This window comes from Salminus brasiliensis, chromosome 6 (assembly GCF_030463535.1).
Source record: "Salminus brasiliensis chromosome 6, fSalBra1.hap2, whole genome shotgun sequence".
NCBI lineage: Eukaryota > Metazoa > Chordata > Actinopteri > Characiformes > Bryconidae > Salminus > Salminus brasiliensis.
This window is the reverse complement of record NC_132883.1, coordinates 3,581,125-3,603,031: the sequence shown is the minus strand read 5'-3', so window position 1 is coordinate 3,603,031 and position 21,907 is coordinate 3,581,125. Positions and strand designations below refer to the sequence as shown.

At 44.2% G+C, this 21,907-nt stretch overlaps 2 protein-coding genes across 5 annotated transcripts in view; both read left to right on the top strand.

Moving 5' to 3' along the window:
• Positions 1–632: 632 nt before the first annotated feature.
• znf692 (zinc finger protein 692) lies at positions 633–13,597 on the top strand. Of its 2 annotated transcripts, XM_072680786.1 has the most exons (12): positions 633–881; positions 1,813–2,018; positions 2,854–2,885; positions 3,118–4,182; positions 4,276–4,342; positions 5,495–5,563; positions 5,652–5,771; positions 5,858–5,908; positions 6,747–6,825; positions 8,417–8,531; positions 10,979–11,078; positions 11,949–13,597. In XM_072680786.1, the coding sequence occupies exons 2-12, from the start codon at positions 1,852–1,854 to the stop codon at positions 12,154–12,156; spliced, it is 2,073 nt and encodes a 690-aa protein (XP_072536887.1). In that variant the 5' UTR covers positions 633–881; positions 1,813–1,851; the 3' UTR covers positions 12,157–13,597. The 2 variants fall into 2 exon arrangements, with proteins under 2 accessions (XP_072536887.1, XP_072536888.1); XM_072680787.1 differs by lacking the exon at positions 5,495–5,563.
• Positions 13,598–15,834: 2,237 nt separating this feature from the next.
• Positions 15,835–21,907, top strand: part of fcho1 (FCH and mu domain containing endocytic adaptor 1) — a 69,293-nt gene continuing 63,220 nt past the window's right edge. For all 3 annotated transcript variants that reach the window (XM_072681347.1, XM_072681348.1, XM_072681345.1), the window contains exon 1: positions 15,835–15,931. The gene's annotated coding sequence lies outside the window, so the exon portion shown is untranslated. The remainder of the gene's footprint in view (positions 15,932–21,907) is intronic.

Below are 21,907 nucleotides of genomic sequence, written 5' to 3'. Positions count from 1 at the left end.
TGACAGTTTCCACCATTCTGAGCCTTTGTAGCTTTTCAACACATTTTTTATTTATTAAAAAAATAATAATAATAATTATGTTTCCTGCCAGAGGAAGTGACATCACTGGGTGCAGATCACATGTTTTTATAAGAACATATTTGCAGATTTTGAATCGGACATTATCCAGGCATAGAATAATATTTTATGAACTACTTCAATTACATATTCCACAAAAAATCTGCATCTGCATAACGGCATAAAAAATTTAGTTTTTAAAAATTAAACTAATTTTTTATGTTAATTCAAGTTAAATATATAAATCAGCAGGTGAAGACAAGCCTGTGTGGGCTGGGAGTAATTTTGCTAATATTTTGTATATAAATTGTGTCATACATATAAGTTAAGCATTATTAATATTGGTAATTTAATATAATTATTGTTATTATTCAATTATTCAATTCGATATTGATTGTTTTGTTGGAAAATAACCCAAGGTTTATCTGGGGGCCCGGAAAAGGACCCTGAGTTTTACTGTAGAATGAACCCATAACTAAGTAAAGGACTACAGGACTACATTTCCCACAAGCCCTTGCTGTCACCACGGAGATTGCTGGGAATGCAGGGCACACTTCCTACTACTCTACTGTTTTTGTTGTTGCAGTGTTTTCTCAGAGGAACATTAAGACAGAGAGGAGAATTAATTAAACCTCTGTTTACTTTATTTATTAATTTTTTTAGCCTCTCCTTCGTTTTTGTTCGTATTCGAGTGAAATCGTCGAGCAGCTGCGGCGCCTTAAAGGGGCAACAGCAGCAGCAGCAGCAGCAGCAGGGCGGCGGTGGGGCCCACACTCAACACCCTGCAGTAAAGCGGTACAGACCCTTACTGCAGGACCAGGCTGGTATGTTCACACCCCGTCTGTTTGCTCTAGTGTCTGAATAGCCTCTGTTAAATCTCTGTGCTCTAATACTGTCTGCTTAAAAGCTGGGCCCAACATATTCAATATACAGGAATAATGTGATGTATATTATTAATATAAGATCTCAGGGACTCATCATATAATCATATTAGACCTCCAGCTGTATTCTTAAGTATTATGTAATGATAATATAGTCATTTCAGGACTACTCTGGGATAGGAGGGATACTCCTATGTAAGGAAACTGTATTACTGTAAACTGTATTACTAACAATATGAAATTATTCATAAGCCAATAATAATAAAAATAATAATAATAATTTTAATAAAAATGCATGCAGGGTGTTGCACCCCATGGACCCTTATAAAAACCATCAATATGACTCATCAGTAGTCCTCAATGTTACTCGTCAGTATTGCTATTGAGTTGGGGAGTCTTTAGTACTCTTGCCTTGAAAGCAATCAAATCCTCACAGCAATGCTCCAAAATCTAGTAAAAAGCCTTTCACCCGGGACAGTAGGGACAGTTACTCTAGCAAAAGCAAGATCATTTTTTTTTTTTGCAGAATTTTTAGATTTTTAGCATAAACATTGAATAAGCAAGTGTCCCAATACTTTTGTCCTTTTGGTGTATGTTAAAAAGACAGGTTTTCAAGGGGTGTTCTCAATATCACATATATATATATCTTGTGTAGGTGACTTTGAAAATGACATGATTCCCATCCCATTTAACACTACAGCGAATCATTTCACACCAGACCCACCCTCAACGGGAAGCCCCCTATGAAGCTGGGATTCAGAAGTGGGGCCCCAACTCTGCCATGTGTTCATGGTGTGATGGGACAGCACCAGGGAGGAAATTCGTCACATCTCTGACGTCTCTCACATCTCTTGTATTTCTCTTTCTCCTACAGTGTTTTTGGAGAAAACCCTCTGTTATCCCCCTTGTTGTCATGGCGTCTCTTAAGGATGCTCTGCGCAGGCAGAGGCGTAGGGAACTGGACGCCAGGAGGAGCAAATCTCGGATACGACTTGGCTCGTGTCAGGAGAGCTGGGGCAAACTGAAGAAAACACTGGGTTTCTCCCTTCATTCAGAGCTTGCCCAGTATCTACTGGACAGGTGGAGTATGATGCTGGAAAACGGCCCAGTACTGGCACTGACCATGAGGCTCAGATGGAGGCAACTTATAAGGCCCCCAATATCATCCTAGTTTCTTCAGTTGTATTTCTTTAATCACGCATTGCTGACATAGATGTGCAAATGCATACTTACACACACACACACCCACAGCTTGTCTAGTCCCTGTAGATAAGTACTGCCAATAGAATAGGACTCTCTGGTGCAGGTACACATGATGGACCTATTAATGCCAGGTGTGGGCTAGAGGGGTATAAAGCCCCCTAGCACTGAGCTATGGAGCAGTGGAAGAACTAAGCACTGTGTTCTCTGGGATGATGATGGTGGAGCTCCATCCAGTTCTTTTTTTAATGAGATTTAGAGGAGCTGGGGATCATGAGGTGGGGTGGTGACCATCCAACATCCTGACCTCACTAACACTGCAGTCCAAATCCTCCCAGCAATGCTCCTCCAAAATCTAGTAGAAAGCCTTCCTCTCAGGACAGTAGAGGAGTAACTCCAACAAAAGCAGGATAGACTTGTTAATTCCATTTGATTTCCGAAGAAACAATGAATTAGCAGGTGTCCAAATACTTTTGTCTATTTAGTGAAAGTAAAAATATAGGTTTTAGGGTTTTTTTTACATGACTGTATATTGTGAAGAGCAGCTGCCATTTCCAAATCACCCTTGTGTAAACTTGCAGTGACCTTTATGGCATGGTCATTTTGGTAACTTCACCTCAGTTCCCCCCTCCCACTGACCTGAAACAGGAAAGTGCTACACATTGTGAGAGTAACCAGTTTAACTGATGATTCTTCTCTACTTCTTCTTCAACAGTTACTTCTCCAAAGTGTGCAGCAGGTGTTCAGGTACTGTCTGTGTGGTTTTGCATTACTCACTTAGTGATGATTAAAACTATGACCGAGGTGATTTCTCATGAATTTGCCCAAAGCTAGAGAGGTCCTGATCCTGTTTTTCACCCCTCAATCTGATACAGATCTGACTCGATCTTTGTGGCTATAAATAATATGGCCAAACTGTGACCTACACTGGATCGCACTGGGATCGCTACCAAAAACTATGTATCTCTGTCTTCTTTAGGTGATGGGACCCGTGGAATCCTTTTCATCACAGCGGCTTCTCTCCAACAGCTCGTCTTGCTGGTCCACAGCCACAGTCAGCATTGCCCATTCCCACCGAGCCTTCAGTTTGGCCCTAAAACCTTCTTATGGGCAGAACCTAAAGCCTCCATGCAAGGTGGTCCTAATGGCTGCATCCAGGCTGACCCTACAGGCATTATTAATTCTGTCTATAAAGGCATTACGCAGGATGGCCCTGAAGGTGTTACACAGGCCGGACCTGAAGGTGTTACACAGGCCGGACCTGAAGGCGTTACCCAGGCCGGCCCTGTAGGCCTTACACAGGCCGGCCCTGTAGGCCTTACACAGGCCGGCCCTGTAGGCCTTACACAGGCCGGCCCTAAAGGTGTTACACAGGCCGGCCCTGAAGGCCTTACACAGGCCGGCCCTGAAGGCCTTACACAGACCAGCCCTGAAGGCATTACGCAGGCCAACCCTAAAGGCCCTACATCTGCACCTACATCATCCATACAGGGTGACCCTAAAACCCTTATGCAGGGTGACCCTGAAGGCTCCATGCTTGAAGACCCTTATTGCGCCATACAGGCTGGCCATGAATCATCCATGCAGACTAAGCCTAAAACCGCCATACAAGCTGACCCTAAATCCCTCATGCAGGCTGACCCTGAAGGCTCCATACAAGCAGACCCTAAAGAATCAGTACAGACTGAAGCCTCCTTACAGGCACAGATGTGTCTTACGTACGCCTGCGAGGGGGGGCATGTGTTTACATGGTGTGTGATGCAGACAGTGTTGGAAGTGGAGGACACAGAGGGAAGTGATGGGGAAGGAGCTGGAGTACCAGAAGATGCTGCTTCCCCGGCACAGAAGAGCATCAGAAGACGAGGGAGGAGAGCTGAGAAAGAGGGTGAGCTGGAGTGTACGACTCAAGAGGTGACTTCTAGCATGAGGACGAGGGGTGGCAGGAGGGCAAAATCTGACGAGGCTGAAAACAGCAAAGATTCCAAAGAGAAAGAGGGGCTAGAGGGTGAGGTCCCAAACTGCTCTGGAGAGGACGAGGAACCAGGTCAGTGATTCATGGAGGTTTCCTAGAACGTCTAGAGCTTCTAAAGAACTTACTGTTCCATTCCAATGACTTACCATTTTTTATATGATGCAGAAGAGCTGGAAGAGCACATGAGCTCTGAGGAAGGAAGTGATGCAGTGCTGGCTGATGTGTCCCCAAGGTACTGGTACAGATTTGACTGTCTTTGATTTCCCAGCATGCTGTTCAGTGATGTAACTGAAGATCCATGAGAAATGATGTTTATACAGTCTCATTTGAAGATGATTGACGGGTCTTATGAAAGGAAAGGGTTAACATATGCAGATTTGGTGGCTGAGGTGAGAGAGCGTGGGTGGCAGGCAGGCATATATTAGACCAGTAGAGGTGGGCGTTAGGGGTTTGCCACATCATTGCTGGTTGAATTCGGACTTTTTTCGGACTCAGGACGCATTCTGAGGGCAGCCATGTCAGAAATAGCTGCCCAGCTCATCTTGCTGGTCCACATTCACAGTCAGCATTGACCTTTACCACTGATCCAGCAGTTTGCCGATGACCCTACAACTGCCTTATGGGCAGAACCTAAGGCCTTCGTGCAAGGTGGACCTAATAGCTCCATCCAGGCTGACCCTAAAGTTATTATTAATACTGGCTGTAAAGAACACAGACCCTGAAGGCCTTACACAGGCCGGACCTGAAGGCATTACACAGGCCGACTCTGAAGGCATTACACAGGCTGGCCCAAAAGCCATTACACAGGCCAGGCCGGAAGGCATTACACAGGCCGGCCCAAAAGGCACTACACAGGCCGACCCTGAAGGCATTACACAGGCTGGCCCAGAAGGCATTACACGGGCCGACCCTGAAGGCATTACACAGGCCGGACCTGAAGGCATTACACGGGCCGACCCTGAAGGCATTACACAGGCCGGACCTGAAGGCATTACACGGGCCGACCCTGAAGGCATTACACAGGCCGGACCTGAAGGCATTACACAGGCCGGCCCAGAAGGCATTACGCAGGCCGACCCTGAAGGCATTACGCAGGCCGGACCTGAAGACATTACACAGGCCGGCCCAGAAGGCATTACACAGGCCGACCCTGAAGGCATTACGCGGGCCGACCCTGAAGGCATTACGCGGGCCGACCCTGAAGGCATTACACGGGCCGACCCTGAAGGCATTACACAGGCCGACCCAAAAGCCATTACACAGGTGAACTTGGGCGGGGGGTGGAGCCTATTGAAGGTAGGCATGTAGGCGTGTAAAGTTTTTTAGGTGCAGGATTTTGGCATCTTCCTGTAATATTTCATGCAGGATCTGTGTCCTTCTACAGCACACCGCTTGCCAGCAATGAGATGAATGCAGAACGTGCTGGGAATGAAAGCCAAAGTCCTGCTGATAGGTTTGCATTCAGCGTCATACTTTCTGCAGGTTACATTTAGCTTGATTGTCTTTCAAAAAAAATGTTGTACTGATTATTTTCATTCCAGAGCAAAAACCAAAAATGCAGTACCGAAGCCAACCAAAAGGGGGCGACAAAGGAGAGTAGATTCACCAGAGACCAACAATTCAGTTAACACAAAGCCAGTAAGGAGGAAAAGGAACAACAGGTGGGGGTTGATGCTTCTACATCAGTGCAGTGTTAATTAAATGCTGTATTTGTTCATTTTAACATTTCTACATCTTTACCCTTCAGACAGCAGCCAGGAAAAGACGACATGTCGCAGATATGCAGCAAGAGAAAAAGGTTGGTGGTGGAAAGTGGTGGAGGTTCTCCATCACTGTGTTCATTATTAGAACATCTCCAAAGTTCTCCTCATGGAGTCTAGTATTATTTAGAGTTCTCCTCAGATCAACACCTGGTTTGGTGGTAAATCAGGGCTTAATGATGGTAAATCAGGTGAGCTGCTGCTGCTGATGGAGTTGAACACATCCTCTACACATCCCCTGTGCTGGCTAGACTGGACTAGGGGGGTGTCCAGGAGAAATCTGGAGGAACCGAGCTCTGATCTTCAGACTAGCTCACCATGACAAGATCTCACTACTTTCTTTCTTCAGAATGAGAAGCTCTTGTTTCTCCTTTTTACTGGATTTATCTTCACCTGCTTTATCTGTTCTGATGAGATCTGGAGCTTCTACTGTAGAAACTCTCTCACTGCTGAGAGACGGAGTTTAGAGTGATGGGATTAGGTGCTTTAAACGCCGCCGTCATGTTAAAGCCTTGATAAATCTTTAAAAAATGGCAGCTTTACAGGAAGATGACAAAACTTCTTAACTTTTAATGGAAGTCAGTGTAAAAAGATTTAATTTCCAGTAATTTGGGAGTGTTCCTATTGGTCCACTCATCAAACTATATATATATATATATATATATATATATATATATATATATATATATAATATATGTGTGTGTATATGTATAGTTTGAGATATATATATATATATTTTTTTTTTTTCTGTGTATATATATATATATATATATTAATTATTGTTACTTGTAGCACTTATAGATATATTATTATTATTATTATTATTATTATTTGAGCTATTCCATAAATTACAACCACCGTTTTCTCAATTTACAGAAAAGCAACACCGAAGCTCATTCTACCCTGTGAGTTTGATGGCTGCTGGAAAATCTTCTCCAGTCGTCAGTATCTCAATGTGAGTATCACTAATCAGAGATTTTCGTATTTCCGACTAATCTCATAGGATATCAGTAACACATCAACAGCAGATCAGTGCAGCAGCAGCAGTGAAGCATCTGAATACACTGAGGTAAACGTCCTGAAGATGTTCTGTTAAAGCTTTGCTGACATTCACTGTTAAATTACTGTTGTTCTGTAACATCAAGTAGACTGTATGTTACTGCCATTAAACACAACCTAACCCAGACTTACCAACTAATCTTAACCCTAATCTCAACCCAAAACCTAACCCTTACCCTCATCCAGGTACTAGTCTTAACCCTAACCCTGGCCCTAGTTTTAACTTCATTCCAAAACCTAATCCTAACCCTCAGCCAGGCCCTAATCCTAACCTTAACCTCAACCCTACACCTAAGCCTAACATTCATCCTGGTCCTAACCTTGACCTCAATCAAAACCTAACCCTAACCCTCATCCCGGCCCTAGTCCTCACCTTACCCACCACCCAAAACCTAATCCTAACCTCAGCTTCAATCCTTCACCTAAGCCTCATCCTGACCCTAGTTCTAACCTTAACCTCAATCAAAACCTAACCCTAACCCTCATCCTAGCTCCTTAATCTCAGTCTAGTCCAGTTAGTCTCCAGTTCCAGACTGATGTCAGCTGTTAGATGGTCAGTGATGCGTCTACAGATCTGAACAACTTGGGCTCTCCGGAAAAGTGAAGAACAGCTGGATTCAGTAGACGTCTTCAGAAAAATCCTTTGATCTATTGAATGCTCAGATGCTGCTCCATCACAGAGATGCTGTTGGGATGTTACTGAGCGTCTGATGAGTTTATTATTTTAATGTAAGAATGTCTCTGATGTTTGTTAATTAGCTGTAGTTGGTTAATTAGTCAGAGCTTCAGCTGGTGTTCAGTAGGGATGTACCGATCCGCCCTTTTCTGTTCTGATACAGATACCGATACATGAACTTTGCATATTGGCCGATACCCGATACCGATCCGATACCATTGTTGAATTAATAAATTCTATATCTGGCCATCTGGGAGAGACTTCAGGAGGCATCAGGATTGACATAATTATTACTTTACTAACTACAACAAACCATAACAAATGAACACAGATATTAATATAATAAATTTATGAGACTAAAGAGGCGCGAGCAGCCCCTCCCTTCTCGGTTCTCCTTATATGGAAGACGAGCTGGATTACTTGCTGATAGCTGATGACAGGTCGAGGTCACCATGCTGGTCAGATAGGGGGAGTTCTGCTGTCTATTGTGATCTGTGTATGATGTCTGATCTGGGTTATAAAGTCTAGAATTCCAGCGGTTCAAGAATCGGGTTCTGTGAATGGATCAGTCCTTTGGATCTGACTAATTATCTGATACCAGATCCAGCTAATTTCCTTTACTATCGGGATCGATATCCGATCCTAGTATCGGATCGGTGCATCCCTAGTGTTCAGAGTTTCATTCAATTCTTAGAAATTCTGCAGAAGTCCAGCCCTGCTGCTGTGCGCAGTTCAGCTGTGCAGCATTACGTAGTCCTAACTGTAGGTAGAGCAGCTCACTGCAGGTCATATAACAGCCTTCTGTGTTTAGCACCACATGAAGTACCAACACGTTCAGCAGAAGACCTTCATCTGCTCACATCCCTCCTGTGGAAAGTCATTCAACTTCAAGAAGCACCTCAAAGAACATGAGAAGCTCCACAGTGGTGAGCAGGGTTGCAATATTCTGGGAATTTTCAAAGTTGGGAAATTTAGCATGGGAATAAAATGGGAATATTCAAAGCTGAAGGTGAGAAACTTACATATAGTTGGTAAAAAATATACTGAAGCATAATCTTGGATAAAATAATTAGATATGATATGAAAACAGTTGAATAGCGAAGCTGCTCCTCAATCCCAGGCTTATGGCACATTACACACTGAAGGGCTATTGAGACCACGCCCCCTGCATTCACTGCATCCATTCCTCCATCACATCTACAGCATGCTGTTCAGCTGTTTTGGTATCATATCTAAGTATTTTAACCAGGATTTGGCTTCAGTATATATTTTGTGACCAGCTATATGTAAGTTTCTCACCTTAAGCTTTGAATATTCCCATTTTATTCCTGTTAATTCCCATAATTACATGTTTATTCCCATGGTAAATGTATTTGTATTGTTATGCCTTGTTATGTCTGCTGTTGCCAAAAAGGGTCCACATTTGTGTTAGTGGATGAAATAGTTCCTTTAAATTATCCAATCTTTCCTAATAATTCCAATAAGTTCCCATAATTTCCCAAAGTTCCTGAAATTTCCATGGAAAGGTTACGTTTTGGAATATTTATGGTTCTCAAGTTCCCATGGAAAGATACCGATAATTTACTGGAAGTTTATTGGACATATTCTACAGATTCTCTACAGATCTAAGATCCCAGCTGTCATGGTTTTTGCAGTGATTCCCTACAGTTTTCCCACGGCATCAGTAAGAGAGCTAGACAGCAGCTGGTTCTGTGCTTCATACGCAAAGAAGGAAGGAGTCAGAACATCTGCAGATGTTCTTTAGCAGACCGAATAATAATAACAATAATAATAATATAACGAGTCTGTAGAGCAGCAAATACTGACCCAACCCATCTAACTGGTGTAAACATTCTAGAACAGTGTGAAAGGGGGAGCACGTTCTAGAGCAGGGGGTGGGCAGTTCCGGTCCTGGAGAGCCGGATTCCTGCACCTTATTAACACATGATTCAACTCACCTGTTAATTGCCAGGGTTAGCAGGTCTGTTATGCAGGGTAACCAGTTACTGTGCTGGACTCCACCGTCCACCGTTGTTCTAGAGTGATGAGAATGGGGAGAATGTTCTGAAAAGAGTGGAGGTTGAAGGAGAACATTCAAGAATAGTGTAAAAGGAAGAGAAGATATATAAGAAATAGAGCTTTACTCTAGGACAGTGTGGATGGAGAAGAACCTTTTAGAACAGTGTGGAAGATGAAGAAACAGTATGGATGGAAAATAACACTCTGGAACAACGTGGATGGAGAAGAAACACTCTAGAACAGCGTAGATGGGGAAGAACCTTCTAGAACAGTGTGGATGGAGAAGAAACACTCTAGAACAGTGTGGGTGGAGAAGAGCCTTCTAGAACAGCATGGATGGAGAAGAAACACTCTAAAACAGTGTGGGTGGAGAAGAGCCTTCTAGAACAGTGTAGATGGAGAAGAACCTTCTAGAACAATGTGGAAGATGAAGAAACACTCTAGAACAGTGATGATGGAGAAGAACCCTTTAGAAGAGTGTAAATGGAGAAGAACCTTCTAGAACAGTGTGAATGGAGAAGAAACACCCTAGAACAGTGTAGATGGAGAAGAACCATCTAGAACAGTGTGGATGGAGAAGAAACACTCAAGAACTGTGTAGATGGAGAAGAACCTTCTAGAACAGCATGGATGGAGAAGAAACACTCTAGAATAGTGTGGGTGGAGAAGAGCCTTCTAGAACAGTGTAGATGGAGAATAACCTTCTAGAACAATGTGGAAGATGAAGAAACACTCTAGAACAGTGATGATGAAGAAGAACCCTTTAGAAGAGTGTAAATGGAGAAGAACCTTCTAGAACAGTGTGAATGGAGAAAAACACCATAGAACAGTATGGATGGAGAAGAACCTTCTAGAACAATGTGGAAGGGGAAGAAACATTCTAGAACAGCGTGGATTGAGAAGAAACACTATAGAACCGTGATGATGGAGAAGAACCCTTTAGAAGAGTGTAAATGGAGAAGAACCTTCTAGAACAGTGTGAATGGAGAAGAAACACTCTAGAACAGTATGGATGGAGAAGAACCTTCTAGAATAATGTGGATGGAGAAGAGCCTACTAGAACAGTATGGATGGAGAAGAACCTTCTAGAACAATATGGATGGAGAAGAAACACTCTAGAACAGTATGGGTGGAGAAGAGCCTTCTAGATCAATGTAAATGGAGAAGAACCTGCAAGAATAAAGCATGTGAATAAAGGAGAACAGGTGGAGCTGACGTGAGACATGAGCAGGCAGTAATGAATCCAGATGTAATAAATCCAGATGTTGCAGCTGAAGCTGCTGAGTGACAGATTGCTGGCCGAGGATCTGGGCTGATGTTAGTAAACAGTTGTTTGTGTGTTTGGTTCTGTTAGACCAGAGGGACTACATCTGTGAGTTCTGTGCTCGCGCCTTTCGAACCAGCAGCAACCTGAGCATCCACCGCAGGATCCACACTGGAGAGAAACCTCTACAGTAAGAGAATCCCCTCTTACACACACACACACACACTAGATGTTGCTAGATTAACATTAATTCACTTTTTTGTTTGTTTTTATTAATCAATAAATAATATAAATTATTATTATTATTATCTGGCAACTTTCCTGAGGAATCTCAGCCCAATGGCCTCTATTTTACTAATATTCCTGGGTTTACTGCTGCAACCGCCTTCCTCAAATCCCACCATAGATTTTCACTTCAGAACCTTCTAGGACTTCTTCTGAAACCAAGCCTTGATAGACTTTGAGGTCTGATTGGGATCATTGTCCTGTTGCAAGGTCCAATGACGCCCAAACTTCAGCTTCCTCACAGAAGGCATGGTGTTTTCTCCCAGGATTTCCTCTGAAGATACTTGTGTCCAGAGCCAGAGGAAGCAAAGCAGCCCCAGAGCATCACAGATCCACCACCATGCTTCACTGTAGGCAGGGCGTTCTTTTCAGTGTATGCTTCCTTCCTTCAGACATACCGCTGACCCATAGGCCCGAAAAGGTCCGGTTTTGTTTCATTGCTCCACAGGACAGAATCCTGAAACCTCTGGAGTGGTCTTTGCAGTCGCCTGATTTGAACCAATAGAAAATCAATGGTGGGATTTGAAGAAGGCGGCTGCAGCAGCAAACCCCTGAATATTAGATTCCATGAACTGGTGGCCACTGTTCATTAGGGATGGGCTGAGATCCCTCAGGAAACTGCTGCCAGAAGCTGGTATGTGGCTTTGCATCAAATTGAATTAATAAAAGACCATGGTCCAGATGCCTACAGAACACAACCATGATATAGTGCAGCCCTAATCCACTGCATGTAAACTAAACCCTTAGCATAATTCTGTTGTGCGTTCATTCTCAGGTGTGAAGTATGTGGCTATACCTGTCGGCAGAAGGCCTCTCTGAACTGGCACATGCGGAAGCACGATGCCGAGAGCAGCTACAAGTTCCCATGCGAGGTCTGTGGCCGCCGCTTCGAGAAGAGGGACAACGTTTCAGCACATCGGAGCAAGAGTCACCCGGAACACTTCACCACCAGCGTGGACACACCCAGCCTGAAGCCCACATGAGATGATGAAAATGCCATCAAGCTTTCTAAAAGCCCCATTGCTCGTGACCTCTGACACAGTGAAGCCTCCTCTAAATATAGCAGGAACCTGCCTGTTTTTTAGAAGTTCTGCATGCCATCTAGAGTGGTGTAAAGCCACCCCCCCACCCCTCCCCAGCATTGGGCTGAGGAACAGTGGAGCTGCTTTTCTTTAAATGATGGAGCTCCATCCTGTATCTTTGGGATGAGTTGGAATGGCAAAGCTAGTCATCCAACATCAGAGCCTGACCTTACTGATGCTCTCATGAGGCTGAATGCAATCATATCCATATATGTGTGTGTGTGTATGTATATATATATATATATATATATATATATATATATATATATATAATGGACCACCCTTGGCTCAGATGACTCTAGTGCGACCTTGTAGCGTGAACTTGGGTATTAGGTGATGGAAGGTGTTGATTATAGAGGTTAGCTTCTGCACAGTATTTCTCCTGTGGCATCAACAGCACCCCTGTTACGCCCTTAAGAGGCACCTAATGTGCGAGACATGCATATGTGCATGTGCGAGTCATATCACAAAATTATGACCACCCCTGGTTTGTAATGAACTTGAGCCAGGACCTCACAGCGAGCACACCGGTCAGCTGTAGCAGAGGGCAAAACCATTGTCATGGACACGGACAAGATTGACTGATGTCCAAAGGGCATGATAATAGGGTATGGGCGAGTTAGTGAAGGTGTACCGAGACTGGATGTCTCGCAAATTAAATGCCAAGGACATAGCAGTGGTGTCCCACGGGACATTGAAGCCAGAGGGGAATGGAGACTCCTGCACAGAGCGGTACAGAGCAATCAACGCTCCACTGTGGAGCAGCACAACAGTCCATGCCACAGCATCTTGCTTTGTGGTAGTGTCACCCAAGCCTAGAGAAGTTATTCCTTATTGTTAGGTAGGTGGTCATAATATTCTGATATGTGACTGCCAAACTATCGCTTTAAGGTAATACTATGCTATGCTATACTTTGAGCTCAGCTCAAGACTGCATTAATCTGAAGTCCAACTCAGTAGTGTTTTCTTTTGACTGTGAACAAGCAGACACTGTTTATGAACTGGACCCTCATTTTTGGGGGTCAGTGCTTCAGGGCTGTATGGTTGAAAGGCTGACCTGAATTAATATTTTAAAATGCGGCTTTAAAATTATCAGTCATTAAAGGGGGATTCCAACAATTCTTCTAATGTTCTTAATAATTCATATTAAATGTCATTTATATTACAGTTGTCTTCATAATGAAGGTGTAAGCAAGGTCAATCAGAATGGTCTCATTTGTACTGCTGAACACCCCCAAAACAGGCCTGAGACAGTGTTTTACCACAGTTTCGAATCAAGGTTTCCGGTTATCAGCACTGCAGGGCTACGCAGTTGCACCGCTGACCTGAATGAATCATTAAAAGCTCAATACCAAGCTGTTAGTCAGTCATTATGAATGAATGAATGTGGGTCATTAGAGTCTTTAAGGAGGAAATGTCTATTACTACACACACACAATACACACACTATACACACTGTATACATACAGTTTACACACACTACACACACTGTATACACACACGATACACATTGTATACATACACTATACACACTGTATACACACACTATACACACCGTATACATACAGTTTACACACACGGTAAACACACACCATACACATTGTATACATACACTATACACACTCTGTACATACACTGTACACACTATACACACCGTATACATACAGTATACACACACTGTATACACACACTATACACACCGTATACATACAGTATACACACACTGTATACACACACTATACATACTGTATACATACACTATACACACTGTGTACATACACTATATATACACTAAACATACACTACACGCTGTATACATACACACGATACATACTCTACACATACACTATACACCCTATACATACTCTATACACATACACTATACACCCTATACATACTCTATACACACTATACATACTCTATACACATACTCCATACACACTATGCATACTCTATACACATACCCTATACACACTATGCATACTTTATACACATACACTATACACCCTATACATACTCAATACACATACACTATACACCCTATACATACTCTATACACACATTACACATACGATGTACACACTACCCATACTCTATACACCCTATACATACTCTTTACACATACACTATACACCCTATACATACTCTATACACACTATACGACTCTGAATGCCTTTCGTTTTGACCACTGAATTATACAGAACATTTGGTGGCGTTTACCTTTAGGTGAAGACAAATACTAATCGTCATCCTGCTGATGTATTAAAAATGATCTAGTTATTAGTTATTTATTCTATTTAAATAATTGGTCAGCGGAATTCAGGACTGATAAATAACAGTATTAGTCTAGTATTAATAGTTTTAATAGTATTCATACATTCTAGTTATAATTAGTAGAAATAGTATTAAATATTTGTATTAGTAATAGTATCCTCACGCTGCTGTATTAAAGAAAAACATTCTTAGGCCTGTAATTCTGAATTACATGTGCTATCTGTGGGATAACCCACTGAAGACAAGAGTATTCAAATTTTATTTTATTGATTAGTCTATTTTATTTAGTAGTATTCCCCTTTAAAAAGAAGAGTATTATTATTATTATTATTATTATTATTTAATATCATATGAGTTATGTGTGACCTATGTGATACCACATTAAATACAGAAGATTATGTATGATTCAATTAATTATTCAAGTTATTTTTTATGTAAATTAATAAATATTAATAATTAATTATTACAAATTTGTCATTATGAATAATCTACTCTAATTCTAATTTTTACATTAATTATTCAAATTATTATTATTATTTGTTTATTTAAATTAATAAACAATTAAAAATAATATAATAATGATAAAAATAATTATTTATTAAAATTCGAATTTGTTATATAATCTACTCTAATTCTATTTTTTACATTAATTATTCAAATGATTATTCTTATTTGTTTATTTCACTTAATTATTAATTTAAAATAATATAATAATTATAAAAAATAATGAATTATTAAAATTCGAATTTGTTATAGAATCTACTCTAATTCTATTTTTTACATTAATTATTCACATGATTATTCTTATTTGTTTATTTCACTTAATTATTAATTTAAAATAATATAATAATTATAAAAAATAATGAATTATTAAAATTTAAATTGTGTTATATGATCTACTCTAATTCTAATTTTTATGCACAGGTCACCTTTTCCTATTTTGCATAATAATTCAGTCTCTCGCTTCTATGATAATCAGGGGAGCCACCGGGGCGCGAACATATTTGCATAAATTACCATAATCGAATTCAATCATTCCCGCCTGTTTGGTGATCGACATGCCTTCCTGCCAATGCCAGCGCTGTCTAACAGGTGGGCGGCGCCCCTGCACGTGAAACCGAATTGCCATTGGCTGCTGTTTCTGCCTGTGGAACACGCCCACTAACGGTTACCAGGCTTATATTGCATTTCACCGGTGACGATAGAGCGACGAAGACAGGGCAGCCAATGAGAGGGCGCGGAGGGCGCGGAGGGCGCGGTGGGCGGGGCTTAGCGGCCACTGTCAACTGCTGGTTACTATCAGATCACATTGAACTCGGCACGGCTGCGAGGCGAGCGCCTACTGGGCTTTTTTACCGGCGAGGAAAATGAGCTGTGTCGTTTTTACTGGACACAAGACTAGGTAAGATGTCTCCGGTGCCCTTTTTGGGGACTTATGCACAGATGTAGCCGCTGGTGGTGCTTTTTCCTGGAGATCTAGTGTGGTGTGGTGGTGCTGTAGGCTCGCCTGTGTTCCTGCTGTGAGTGAGCTGTGGCTCAACTGAGGAGCATCTTTTTGTTGTCTTGCTGTCAGCATGGTGAGGGAGGCTGGGGCTGGGGCAGGGGCAGGGGCAGGGGCAGGGGCTGGGACTGGGGCAGGGGCTCTGGGGTGGGGGTGGATGTCAGATATGTCAGATATGTCATATTTAATAAATAAATAAATAAATAGATAGATAGATTAATAGCCAGCTTATGCACCTCCTGGGCTGATGCATGGTGGTACTGGGCTAGATGGGCACTAAGAGGCTCTAATTTGAGGCTCTAATTTGGGGGGATTGATCTTCTTAACCGTATTAGTGACCCTTGCAGAGGCTGGATGAATTACAGCAGTTACAGCAGTTACACTGACCACCAAGGTGCAGGAGCTCCATTTTGGTGGCCCACAGTTTTGCATGCCTGCTAGAGGGCTCGTTGTTTGGCTTGCAAATGGCTTGAGTGGAGATATGGTCCTGTACTGGTCCTGAACCTGGACCTTCACCCTTAACCACCGGCTGGTTGGAGCTGGGCTTGTCTCTCTAGTGGCTCCGGGCTCATTTGCTTTGCTGTGCGCCTTTACACCCATCTGCAGATACACTGTCCAAAAGTTTGCAGACACCTGCTTGTGTATAGGTTTTTTTATTTATTTTGTTTTTCATCAGAAATCAAGGGCATAACTAAGGACGTACAGCGTCTGAATGGGATGTTGGAACATTGCTGTGAGGAGTAGTTGATTGCATTCAGCTTCAAGAGCATCAGTGAGGTCAGGTAGACACCTGCTCATCCAGCGTTTTTTCTCAAATCAAGGGTGTTATTAGGGTCCTCCCCTTTCCCAGGCTTTACTTGTATGGCATGGCTTTATATGAGATGTTGAAACATTGCTGTGAGGAGTATTTGATTGCATTCAGCTTCAAGAGCATCAAGAGCATCAGTGAGGTCAGGTAGACACCTGCTCATCCAGCGTTTCTTCTCAAATCAAGGGTGTTATTAGGGTCCTCCCCCTTTCCCAGGCTCTACCTGTCTGGCATGGCTTTATGTGAGATGTAAGAACATTGCTGTGAGGAGTAGTTGATTGCATTAAGCAATGAGAGCATCATTGAGGTCAACCGACACAAAACGAGTGGGCAGTGTACACCCATCCGCCAAAACATTAGCACCATCTACAGCTGCTCCAGTCAAGAGGTTGATCTACAGATTAGGCAGCAGGTGAACAGTCAGTTCTTGAAGGTGATGGAGGTGTTGAAGCAGGTCTGAAGCAGGTGAGATGTTCCCGATATGCAGGGTCATGGGCACCTATTCTCATTGATGCTCATGGAGGCCCCACCCACCTCACAACTGACTAGTTGTTCCACATGATACAGGACCCCTTCAAAGGTCCTATGGAGTCCATTTCTCGAATGGTCAGAGAGTTTGGCTTGTGAAACCCAAGGCTTTAATGAGAATTGCCACGACTGGCGAATTTCACATAGACTATGGGGGGCCTCGCAGGGCCGTTGGACACCCCAGGTCTAAAGTAGGCCATCATACTCCAACAGTGCTCGTGTGCGGCTTCAGAATCGGACCGGGTTCATTTCTTTCCCCCTCTGAAATGCCATCCAGTGGTCAGTGCTGCTTTTCTCTCACTGTCTGACCCTTTATGGGCTAGCCGTGGAATAAATTGGTTCCCAAACACGTAATAAATTTAAACCTGATCTCACAGAGGCTTCGTATGACGGTGGGTTGAGCAGCGCCGCCTCTGCAACTCAATCCTTTACAGTTCAGCAGTGCATGCAGAAGTGTATTGTTAGACTTTCTGTGCTGTAAGCTTTTTACTGCCTCTGAAAGTTCAGCACAAAATTCTTCTGTCCGGGGAGGGTGTGTGTGTGTGTGTGTGTGTGTGTGTGTGTGTGTGTGTGTGTGTGTGTGTGTGTTTGGGGTAGGAGGTTGTTGTTGATGGGCGTTCCTTATCACCCACTGCTAATCGACCTACTGTTCTCCACCCTCCTCACTCCTCACAAAGGAGCTTGTAGAGCTTTGGGTGGGGTGCGGTGCCGTGGGCTCACTGAGCAGGGGGCAGTAGGTAGTGCCATAGTCTTCAAGTCCAGTCCTGGTCTTGAGTCCAGTATCAACGTTGGGTCTCTCTGGGTCTCAGATGTTTTTTTTTTTCCCCCACATGTCCAAAAGTTTGTGGACACCCCTTTTAATGAATGCATTAACCTCCCCATTGCTGACACAGATGTGCAAATGAAAGTCCCTGCAGTACCAGCCTCTGCTCTTCAGGGCAGCCTTTACACCAGATGTCAGAACATTGCTGTGAGGAGGATTTGACTGCATTCAGCCACAAGAGCATCAATGTACTGAGGTCAGGTGCATGTTGGATGGTGTTGCATGTAGTTCTGGCACTCTAATCAACCACCTCATCCCAAAGGCCCAAAGGTATTGGGTGGAGGTCCATCGCTCCAGAGAACGTAGCTCTGGAGCGATGGTCTGGAGTGCTTTCTACCAGTGTGAGCAATTGGTGCACCTTACGGGGTGCCTCGGTACCTTTTTCTGGACATATGGAAGTGTATTGTGCAATAAATTCCGACAGTAACTTCTTGTTGCCCACCCTGGCCCACCCTGAGCTCACTCCACTCAGAGGGAAGTGCTTTGGCTCAGCTTCTCTCCCTCTCAGACCTTACACACAGCTGTCAGCTCCTTGTGCCGGCAGTCTTATTAAACTGGGGAACAGTGGCGGCTTTGACCCCAAAGTGGGCCGTCTGAGTCTGGGCCAAGCCAGTGCCATTATCGGGTCCCTGTTAGCCCGTCTCGTCTCATACACACACACACACACACACACACACACACACACACACACACACACACACACAAGGAGCTGTTTGAGCTGTTTTGGGAGCAGATTTGAGATGGTCAGTCTACTGGAAGGCATCGACCAGATGGCAGCTTTTAGCTGAAGGCCTGCGGTTTGCAGAGAAGGAAAGAAAGGGTGAGGGAAGAAGCGAAAGTGAAAGAGGCACAAGGGTGAAGATTAAGAAGGAGAAGTGGAGAAAAGCACAGCCTGAGAGGGAAGAAGAACGTAGTGAGGAGGAGGAGGAGGAAGAAGAAAGAGGAAGGCAAAGAGATGAGTGGGATGGTGGTGGGGAAATTGAAGTGGGGAGGTTTCCCTGGTGATGCCACAGGCCGTGGGTCCCAGAGAGCATAACTGGCCTTGCTGTCTCTGGATGGGAAGGGTGGTCCTCCATCTCCCCTCTTCCCTCAATCACTCGATCTATACCTAAAGTTTAAACCTACAGTTTTGTCAAAATAAGAGCTTTTAAATATTCAATGATGGAATCGATATTTTAATTAATAGAGAAATTGCAGTTAGGTGCAGCCCTAGTTCTCCTCCAAGCGCCTTGAGCTCCAGGGGTGTTGGATTAGCCTCAGATCTAAAAGCTGCAGTGGAGCTGGAGGTAATGCAGGGGTGAGAGAAAGGTAAGACAGGGGGACAAAGACGACTGGAAGCAGAGAGGTGGAGCAGATGAGAGCGAGGCATCGGGAGGAAGTGAAGGAAGAAGGCGATGATGATAGAAATGAAGGTGAAAGGCATGGACAAGAAGCTGGGGCCGAGAGAAAAAGAAGAAGGGAAGAAGGAAAGGAAAAAGCCAGGGTGGACATAGGTGAAGAAGAGCGAGACAGAAAGATTAAGGTGAAGGTGAACGGCATAGGGACAAGGGTGGAGAAATAGGACTAAGGTAAGAGGGGTGGGAAAGGTAAGAGAAGGGTAAGACTGAAGGCAAGGAGAACCTCCCTCAGAGCTGGAGGAAGAAACCTTGGGAGGAACCAAGACTCACAAGGGGGACCCGACCCGTCCTCCTCCGATCAGAACTATTGATAAATTATTGATTAAAATGACCAAACCAGATACAGCAGATAGTTAATAGTGGTGATATTAATAGTAGCAGATAGTTACGAGTCCATTTAGGTTTTAACATGGTCATTAAGATAAGATAATCCTTTATTAGTCCCGCAGTGGGGAAATTCACAAACAGGTAAGCAGTGGTAGGCGGGTGAGCCGCTGGTCTGGTATGGGTGGTGGTGGTGGGTGGGGAGCCTGATGGTCGGACTGGTAGGTGGCAGCTGGTCTGATGCAGGTAGAGGGGACCTCAGTGGGCAATCTGGGTGGCCATTTAGCTGAAGGAAAGGTGCACAAGGAAAGGAAAACATCATGGGGAAGAGGATGGGAAGACTGAAGGGAGAGTGGTGGAGGAAGGTGAAAAAATGGAGGGAAGGAAGCAGGGAGGAGGCAAAAATGTAGGTAACAGACGGGACGGAAAGAAGTCGCAAAAATGACTGAGCAAGAAACAGGGAGAAAATCAACGAGGGTGCAGCTTGGGGAGGAAGGAAAGGTGGGGAAGAAAGTCAGGGTTGAAAAGGATGGAGAAGGGTGAGACAGGAAGATGAAGGTGAAGGGCGTAGGGAAGAAGATGGAGAAATTGAACAGGGGGAAGAGGTGGATAAGGAGGTGGGGAAAGTCAGAAAGAGGGGTAAGACAAAGGCAAGACTGAAGGACTAAGAAGACTGAAGGGAGAGTGGTGGAGGAAATGGAGGTGAAAGGCCTCAGATCGATTGGGAAACCAGGGGAGAAAATGATGATGGACTGTGGCCTAGGGAAGAAGGGAAGGAATAAGGAGAAGGTGGAAAAAGGAGGGAAGAAGGGAAGGAAGCAGGGAGGTGGTGAAGTTGTAGGTTGTAGGAAAGTTGTAGGAAATGGGTAGACGGGACGGAAAGAAGTCGCAAAAATGACTGAGCAAGAAACAGGGAGAAAATCAATGAGGGTGCAGCTTGGGGAGGAAGGAAAGGTGGAGAAGGAAGTCAGGGTAGCAAAGAATGGAGAAGGGCGAGACAGAAAGATGAAGGTAAAAGGCGTAGGGAAGGAAATGGAGAAATGGAACTGAGGAAAAATACAGACCGCTAAGGGGGAAGAGTTAGAAAGCGGGGTAAGACAAAGGCAAGACTGAAGAACTACGAAGACTGAAGGTGGTGGAGGAAATGGAGGCGAAAGGCCTCAGATCGATTGGGAAACCAGGGGAGAAAATGATGATGGAGTGCGGCCTAGGGAAGAAGGGAAGGAATAAGGAGAAGGTGGAAAAAGGAGGGAAGGAAGCAGGGAAGTGGTGAAGTTGTAGGTAAGACGAAGGGATGGAGGAATGGGAAAGAAGGCAAGGAGGAGGATGGTAGAAATGAAGGACAGGGTAAAAGAGGATGGAGAAGGGGACGGGAGACGGGAAAGATGAAGGTGAAAGGCATAGAAAAGAGGATGAAGAAAAGGGTGGAGAAGAAAAGGGAAAATGTTATGAAGATTGGAGGGAGACGGAGGGAAGATGGAGAGGGAGAAGGGGGCAGCCGGGCCTGTTTTGCATTTAAATTTGAATTGACTGTGGAGCGGATCCCGCTGATTAAGTCTAAGAAGAGGAAACCTGCTGTGTTGGATTCCCTCCCCATGTAGCATGCAGGCAGCCTCCACGGAAACGGGGCTAGCAGAAATGATTTGGGACGCAGCCCCTTCCTTTTTGGCTCTGGAACACATGCAGCAGCTTCCGGACGTCTCTGGAGAGCTGCAGGCCTCGCTGTTGCTTTCGAAGCTTGCGGCAAACTGGACATGCCCAACTTAAGGGCCTGATCACAGCGAGGGTGGAGTTGCTCGGCCAGCTAGCCGGTTGCCACCTTGCCAAGCAGGGCAGTGCCGGGGGCGCGAGTTGGGCGAGCTCGAAGGTCGGCTGCTCCAAGCAGAGCACGCAGCAGATGGAGGATCTCTGGAAATATAGGCTTGGTTAGAGGCGAGCGGTCGGTTGTAGATGGGGAATGTAGGCTGGCACAGTGCTGCAGGCCAAGCTTTTTGGTG